Source organism: Parasteatoda tepidariorum, unplaced genomic scaffold (assembly GCF_043381705.1).
Source record: "Parasteatoda tepidariorum isolate YZ-2023 unplaced genomic scaffold, CAS_Ptep_4.0 HiC_scaffold_1004, whole genome shotgun sequence".
In the NCBI taxonomy this organism is placed as follows: domain Eukaryota; kingdom Metazoa; phylum Arthropoda; class Arachnida; order Araneae; family Theridiidae; genus Parasteatoda; species Parasteatoda tepidariorum.
The window spans coordinates 23,682-32,987 of NW_027261305.1; the positions used below are offsets into that span (position 1 = coordinate 23,682).

General features: G+C 30.0%; 1 protein-coding gene across 1 annotated transcript in view; it reads left to right on the forward strand.

Moving 5' to 3' along the window:
• LOC122272559 (zinc finger protein 271-like) overlaps positions 1–5,773 on the forward strand; it is an 11,873-nt gene extending 6,100 nt beyond the window's left edge. The window contains exons 2-3 of the mRNA XM_071188463.1: positions 3,419–3,465; positions 4,793–5,773. Of these exons, the coding sequence (XP_071044564.1) occupies positions 3,419–3,465; positions 4,793–5,541 (796 nt within the window). The 3' untranslated portion in view covers positions 5,542–5,773. The remainder of the gene's footprint in view (positions 1–3,418; positions 3,466–4,792) is intronic.
• Positions 5,774–9,306: the final 3,533 nt, after the last annotated feature.

Genomic DNA, 9,306 nt, shown 5'->3' on the forward strand with positions numbered 1-9,306 from the left:
GGAAAGAAAATTGACAAGCTTTCTGATGTTGGAGAACATACTCTTTTGAAGGTATATTAATATTTTTTATATATCTTGTTTTTCAAATCAGTTATTTCATCTTTGATCATCTTTAACGCCAAGCATGTTTTATTTTCTATTTAAAAGTTCAAAAGGGATATTTTTCTCCAATTAAGAAAGATTGTCATGGAACATTTTTTCGTTCGGAAGAGAAGAAAGAAAAATGAAGATCCACCCCAAGAAAAAGAAACTTGACAAGCTTTTTGATGTTGGAGAACATACTCTTTTGAAGGTATATTAATATTTTTTATATATCTTGTTTTTCAAATCAGTTATTTCATCTCTGATCATTTTTAACGCCAAGCATGTTTCATTTTCTATTTAAAGGTTCAAAAGGGATATTTTTCTCCAATTAAGAAAGATTGTCTTGGAACATTTTATCGTTCGGAAGAGAAGAAAGAAAAAGAAGATTTACCCCACCATTTTTTTTAATATTAGATGTTTTTTGAATTCAAAATATTGCCTATTGTTTCCTGTGGGGACTGGGCCCCTTTGTATCCACGGGGCCCTGGGCTGCAGCCCAAAAAGCCCTTAAGTAGATCCGCCCCTTGCCTTGGCCCTCTATGGGCTGTCGCGTCACTGAGTTTAGTTTAAGGTATTGGACTAGATGGTATGTAGCTACTTTATTTACGTCCTACTAGAGCTGCACAATGGGCTATTGACTACTGTCTGGGAAACATCCCTGAGGATGATCCGAAGACATGCCATTGCAATTTTGATCCTCTGAAGAGGGGATGGCTCCTCTGCTTTGGTAGCCCGACTACTTGCGAGTGAAGTGAAGCATTTTACGGTTGAACAATTTAATGAGGACTGATACCGAGCACCCACGGTCCTTACGCAAGCTGATCAAAGTGGTCACTTACCCACTTACTGACAGCAGCCAGAGCTGCTTGACCTCGGTATTCTTCTGGGAGTGTCTTTACGATCAGTCCATGCGGAACAGTGGGCAGGAGAGAAAATATTTTTTTTTCAAAATGTACCTCAAAAGATTAAATATTTTTTTAGTTCTAAACCTTAATAACGTCTGTCATAAATAAAGTCCATATTTTCAACAAGCTGGATCATTTGGTCATTTATTCTCTCTAATATTTAATAGACCCTTTAATAAATCCTTAAAAATATAAGCCACAAATTTACATAAATAAGGACAATTTTTTTCTTGCGCTAAAATTTAACAAATGTACTTAAAATAATTAAAAAGAACGAAAAAATAATGAAGAAACATTTTCAATATAAACAGCAATTAAATAATATCAGCTTACGAAATGTTCTTTTTATTTTTACAAACAGTATTAATATAACGGCCCTCACCTGCTCCAGGGACTGCTGGATTGGGTTCAAAATGACAAGGCTACGGAGTTGAATATTAGTAGTCGTAAACTCGAAATTGGGTCGGTTGTGCAATGACCGTTATAAAATAAACTAATAAATTTGGCCTGGTTAATAGGGCGTTGAACTCGTGTTGGTGAGAGTGGGAGTTTGAATCCAGCCGGCAGAAGAATACCCATGTACAAAATGGTGACTGGTGCATGTTAAAACTGTCAGGGTCACAAAGTCCTCCTAATTCTCATAACAAATAAATACCTCTGGATACAAATCTAGCAGTTCCCTTGTCTTCTGGATTCGGTTCAAAATTACAACACCACGGAGTCGAATATTAGTAGTCGTTAACTCGAAATTGGGTCGGTTGTGCAATGACTGTTATAAAATAAACTAATAAATTTGGCCGGGATAGCCTGGTTGATAGGGCGTAAACTCAACATTGATTTGGTTGTTCAACGGCGGTTATAAAAAAAATAATAATAATAATCAAATTGTATTTTCGTGTTTTCTTTCTAACTCTTTGCATATTTTCTACTTGCATTCAAAATTATAGACTTTGTAACGTAAAGAAAAAACAATTGAGAAAAAAATTCGCGAAAAAATGATTAAAAATTGCAAATAAAATATATTCAAAATGAATCTAAAAAAAAAAAAACTCTGTGTCTGCGTTTCATTTCGTAACTTAAAATACCGGCTGCATAAATGCATATTTGAGGGAACCCCTTTAACCATTAAAATTGAGTGTGGCGATATTTATACAATTATAGCCAAATTAGGAGCAAAACGTGGCAATCCTTCCACTTTATTTATGTCGTGATAATAATTTTCTTACATTTGTTTGCGGCTCACAAGCTGTTAGAATTTATGAATTACTGAAAACTCTTATGAATGGTAAAAATACGCATAAATTTAAACATAAATCAAAATAATTAAACTTCCTGGATCATTAAGCCCGTTCACACATCGCCTCTTAAGCATAACATAAGCGGAGGGATACACAGGAAGTTTTTTAAATTTCTTCTGGTTCTGCCATCTGGGGAGAAGACCGGCTAAACCCTTCTCCCTCCTTCTCTTTTCAGTCGTATAGGAATGTACTATGATAATTTCCGATTTCATAATATTTTTCGGTCCTAAATATCCAAAAAAAATATTTTAAATTTCTACGACGCTTTCTTTTGGAACTATGTTGAGTGTAGATTTCAGTTCCATATAGTTTCTTAACTGAAAATTATTAATCTATTAAAAAATAAAGACCGTTGTGTATCTTTAAACAAATAATTAAATAGATGAGTATGATTCTAACATAACGAACGAACACATTTAATAACAACCTGATGAGATACAGAAACCGAAACTAACATAAAACGGTTAATACAAAGTTGCATATGCCACACTTCCTTCTTCTCTGATGGTGAAAGTGTTGCCATAGATAGAGGGTTCGATCTCTTATATACCGTCAACCACCCATCGTATCGTATCTGCTGTGTCTAGATGATCGCAATGCTCGAATACGCCAGACCTCTTCCATGCCTTTGGCCCTTCATCCTTTCTCTCCTCCTCCATTCAGTTGTATAGGACTTTTCATTTTCTTAATATTTTTCGTATTTAACTATTAAAAATATTTTTAACATTTTCTACGACGCTTTCCTTTAGAACTATATTTAATGTAGTTCTCAGTTCCAATACAGCTTAGTAACCTAAAAGATAACAATATATTTGAAAATGAGGACAGAAACTGACGTACTTCCTGCCTCTATGACTTTCCTCACGCTAATGGAGAAAGCATGTGAAGCGTTGCCATAGGTAGAGAGTTCTGCTCTGCGCCGCCTGTGGCCCATTTCAATAACCAAGCTAGCAAAAAAGCCTCATTAATGAAAACAGAAAGCTATAAGCTTAATCAAAGATCTCATCTCACTATACTACACTCATGAAGTTGTCAATCATCAGAATCAGGAAAAATGTGCTCGAAATTTCTGCATCATGTTTTATAGTAATTCTTGATTTAATGTGTGTGAAATATATTCATTGATTTTAGTTTGTTTGCCTTACGATACTTACACAGTGATTGTCGAAAAGACATTGGTAATGAATGTAGAAAAATAATTCAAAGCATTAGATGACAAAAAGTGTTTTAAAATAGTGTAAAACCTTAATGTCTATAAAATGTTTACCTGATACAGATCTTGTTCATATGGCGCCATTATCTTTATACATAAGGAAATCTTTATTATAAATCTAGAGACGGACATTATCATTGCAATTATTATTTAGAATTTCCTTGTACTCGTGACTAAGCATTTGAAACTTTAGTTTAAAAGTTATTTCGGCAGTTTGTGTTAAAGTGTCTAATATACAAACAGTCTCAGGAAATCTCTTTATAATGTTTATGTGAAAAGTTTGTTACTCATGAGAAATATTTTTTTTGAGCAATTTTTGTCTTGCTTGAGCAGTGTTTAGATTAACATAAAATTTTTTTAGTTAGCCTGCTAAGCAACTAACAATAGTACGAAGTTAAGATAACTAAATTTTTATGAGGCACATTGAATAAAATTTTTGTTCACACTAATTTGAGACTTTCGTATCTCTGCATATGATAAAATATTTGTTGAAAAATCAAATTATCAACCTATAATATGTAACTTCATTTTGCCTTAAGTCTAAATCATTAAACTTTCTTTATATTATTAAATTCTTAAGGTTATTTTCTGTTTCATAGTAAATCATATTGCAGCCGAAAAATATTTATATAACCATAATTACAGCATTAAAATTTATTTTTAATGCTACACTGAATAATCAAGGCAGGTTTGATCATTTACGAAGGATAAAATATCGATTACTTTCAAGCACTTTTAATGATACTCCTATTTTAATTTTTAAGTATTATTAATAATTTTAATATTTCTGTTGCCTTTTCTTTATTCTCTCCATATCAATATTAGATATAAAATCAGTCTCAACTTCTTTTCGTCTTATTCAGAAAATCATATTTTTTTTATAAGATATATATTAATTTTTATTCAAATTTAATTGAATTGTTCTGATAAACTTAGCATTTGAAGCATAAGTATATTACATTTCAGTGACATTTTTGACATTAATTATCTACAACTTTATGTAAAGGCACATATTTTTATACAACATGATCTATGAGACTTGGAAGGAATACTAATATTACTAAGTATACTATGACCTTTGAAGTTGGTGAGAAAACTTATTCTTGTGAAACATGTAATCAGAGTTTTTCATAAAAAAAGTCATCAAACTGACCACAATCGAACTCATGCTGGTTAAAACTCTGACTCTTGTAATAATATGCATTAGGACTTTCTTACAAAAAAAAAATGAGACTGAATACAGTCGCGTCAATGTTAGTGAAAAACTTTTTTCTTGTAGTATATGCAATAAGAGTTTTTCTTATTTAAAAGTGATCTGACTAAGCATATTACTTTTCATGCTCGTGTGAAGCCTCATTCTTGTAGTATATGTAACAAGAGTTTTTCATATATTAATCACATGATGAAACACAGTAGTGTTCACACAGAGGAGAAACCTTTTTCTTGTAGTATATGTGACAAGAGTTTTTCTCAAAAAAGGTATCTAACTGATCACAGTCGTGTTCACAGTGGTGAGAAACCTTATTCTTGTAGCATATGTAATAAGAGTTTTTCAAACAGAAGTAATCTGTTTGAACACAATCGTGTTCACACTGGTGAGAAACCTTATTCTTGTAGTATATGTAATAAGAGTTTTTCATGCAGAAGTAGTCTTACTCAACACAGTTATGTTCATACTGGTGAGAAACCTTTTTCATGTAGTATGTGTAACAAGAGGTTTTTACATCGAAGTCATCTGAATAGACACTTTCTTGTTCATACTGGTGAGAAACCTTATTCATGTAGTATATGTAATACGAGTTTCTCGCATCAAAGTTATCTAAAAAGACACTTTCGTGTTCACACTGGTGAGAAACCATATCTGTGTAGCTTATGTAATAAGAGTTTTTCATACAACAGTAGTCTGACTGAGCACTTTCGTGTTCATACTAGAGAGAAGCGTTATTCTTGTTGTATATGTAGTAAGAATTTTTCACGCAACAGTAATCTGATAAGACACAGCATTGTTCATACTTGTGAAAAACCTGATTCTTGTAGTTAATTCTTAGTCCTGTATTCATCGTTGACAGTTACCTAACACGAAGCACCCAGTAACAGAACCCTGGTTTGGAGGTAATGATTTATTTTTGGACTGGGGGTTTCACAACTCGCTGTTAACTTGCATTCCGGTGGTAGATTTACAGCCTTATTAGCAGTTTGTTAAGTTTCATTGCTATTTTTGAAACAAATTTTCTATATAAGAATAAAATAAAAGATTGCATTGAGTAACTAAATTTGAATCTCTCTTTTACTGGACAAATGAAAAAAATTTTAAGTTTCGTTTTCCTAACTGACTTGTGTTGAAGAGCAAAGGGATCTGAGTATGTATTATTATTATAATCAGGGTTGGGGTTTTGGCCATCCTAAACTGGTTTTGGACAGGACACGTGGGTTTTATTGTCCTAAACTGACTAAAGTGTCCAAAACCTTGAACTTTGGTAAAAGGTAAAGAATCTATAAGTGTAACCATTGTACACATAATAATATCAATAAATATTTGATATTTTTTATGCAATTTACTTTAACTTATTATAATAATATAAATTATATAATATAACAATAGAAAGTTTATAATTTTTGAAGCTCCAAAATTTATTGAACAACAAAAGTGCATACCTTTAAATATAAATATGCTTTTAATACTGATAAATTATGTTTTTGCTTAAGGATAAATAATGCAATATTAAAAATAAAATATTACGAAATAACTGTTATCAAAAATGAAAATATATTAAATATTGCAAAAGTAATAACTCTAAACATATAACTGTGTAAGAAAATGAAACAAATTTGTTTTCAAGCATCAAATATAGAAATGTATAATAATTAAATAAAGGTGAAGGTTGACAACTGAAAATCTGCTCTGATTTAAATACTTTAATGTAATGTAAAATTAAGTTATTGACTTGAGTTATGTAAAATAATTAAAAATGAATTTATTAAATACATAAAATGAAATAAGTATTTAAAGTCAGTAATATTTTCATTGAAATTGGGTTGAAAAGAAAATTTACTTTATAAAGTTTCAAAATAAGGTGTTTTTTATTACATTCTTACTATTTCTTTTTGTATGTTGTATTTTCCTTTCATTAACATTTTATTCAAATTTTATTACATATTAAGCTTATAAAGGTTAAGATTAAACATTGGTAATTGCTCAAAAGTTTTGATTTGAAGAAACTTACAGAATACTGTAAGAAAACATTTAATTTGTGCAAATGATTTTTTTTTTTTTTAATTTTTAATAATGTAATCACTTTTAATGAAATAGAACAGTAAGTATTTTTCGAAAAATCCAATATTTCAAACCAATTATTTATCAGTAGCATCTTTTCTATATATTGTGTATTTTGGATAAATTAAATAAAAATTTTAAAAGAAGAGAGGGACAAAGAGCACTACGCAAATCTGAGACAAACAATATATTAAATTCTCTTTAAAATTCTCACACAACTTTCATACTCCTACATCTATTCTATATTTCATAAATCTTGATTTGACCAAACGTACAGAATATCACAATATATGAAAGGGGCTATACTGCTCTAAACTCAATTATTAGTACTTTCTCATTGAAAAATAATAAAATAGAGTTAAACTTATGTCCAGTGTTAAAATAACATAGAAAAGCAAGCATAATAAAACTGAAAAGCAGCGAATGTCGCATACTTAATAGTCCTGTATTTATTCGGACACATATTTATCTAAAAAAAAAGTAAACCCTTCGACGGACAAAAATATATTAAATTTATTTTAATAAAAAAATCCAAGTTAAATACAACGTCATAAAAATTTTCATTTTACATTTAATGTTTATTCTTTGCCTAATATAAGAATTAATTTCGCAATATTTGTTTTTATTCAGCGCACAATTGAAACTAAGTAATTATAACAAATAAAAAAATTAAAAAGAATTTTTTATACAAATTTTCATTAAAAATGTCATGCCTTATTGCAGAGCAGTCGAATGAAATAAGGATATGAGAGATAAATGTAACAATCATTTTTTCCCAAAATTCTAACCCTACTTTAGTTTTTTTGCATATAAGTAGAAATATCAATCATATTTTACTGTCCCTTAGAAAAACTACATGTCCTCTTTGCCAAGAATTTTGTTAGAACGATTTTATTGAATCGAAAATATTATTGAAATTAAATAAATTGTTAGTAACTTAAGAGATTTAGATCTTAACTTTTCCAGGATTCAACAGCGAATGCTCGGTGAATTTATATATAGTCAGAAATGCATTGATTCTAATAATATCCAAGGGGAGGGGGGAGTGAAATTATTAAAAAAATTTGCTGAACTAGCACAAAATAAGAGTAAATTAGATTTTTTTTTTTTTTTTAGGAATTGTACGTAAAATAAAGCTAATAGTTATAAATTCGTGTCAAAAGACTTACAATAGTAAAATTTTTGGCTGTGAAATTTTTAAACAAGGTATCCAATGGATGATTAGAACATATGCTACCTTCATTTTCAGTTCAATTTAAAATGGAAAACTAACAAAAGTCTCCTTACTTTATTAAGAGTACTATTGAACACTGATGTTAAAATTAAATGCAAGCTTTTTCGTTTTTGTGTTGAATTTCATTTCATTTCACCTCACCTCAGAAGGGGGCTTCGAGAGAATATCGAAATGTGCCTCTGTGTTTTATCATTATAACAAAACGAATAGATTGTGATGAATGCAGGGGTGTAAATATTCAGTCCTAAAATTTGCTATCTACCTACCTTCAAGCTACAACTTAGGAATGTCCCATAGTAAATTTACAGAAGTTACATACCCTACAGATACCATTGTGATATCATTGATTATATTTATAATTTTCTGAATCAATTTTTGTAAAAAAATCTTTCCTTTTTTACGCCAGATTTTCTTGCCTTCTTAACCCTTGTGTTACGGGCAAATTAAATTTTTATTTGAAGTTGATTTATTTTTTCATTATTATTGAGTATTTTATTAGAAAGGGGAAAAATGGCTTAAAAATGTAACATTAGCAGTAAAATTATTTTAATTATGTATGCAAAAAAGAAATCTCTGCATTATGCTAACACTTAACTGGTGACAGAAGCTTGACTAAACAGGTTCTGGGAGTATTTCCTGTGTGAATATATTAATACAAATTTAAACAATTTTTAATTCGTAAAATCAGCGCGTTCTTTTATAACAATTGTCATAAAAAAGAAAAAAACAAATGAGAAAGGAAATTTAGAGGACTAAAGTTTAAACTCTGTAGCTACACGCGCATTTTTGAAGAACGAATAAAAAAGAAATAAAATAAAAAAGTTCAAAAACTAATATACTTTTTGAAACAAAGCACAAAAAAATATAAATTTAATAAGAAGAAAGGGGAAGGAGAAAGACCGATGACCTATCTACAAATTTCATTGCAAAAAAAAACAATACATCATACTTCATTTGCCCTTTTTTATCTTATAGATAATTTATATATAAGAAATATATTTATTATCTTTCACATGATTTCATCATTAGCGTGTGGAGAGTCATAGAAGCAGGAAGTACGCTGCTTTCTGTCTTCATTTTCAAATATATTATAATCTTTTAGGTTAGTAAGCTGTATGGAACTGAAAACTACATTAGACACAGTTCTAAAAGAAAGCGTCTTGGAAGTTTTAAAAATTATCTTTAGCAATTAAATATGAAAAATATTCAAAAAAGAAAAAATATCGTAGTACATTCCTATGCAACGGAAAAGGGGGAAGGGCCAAAGGTATGGAACCGGTCTTTTCCCCAGATGGTGT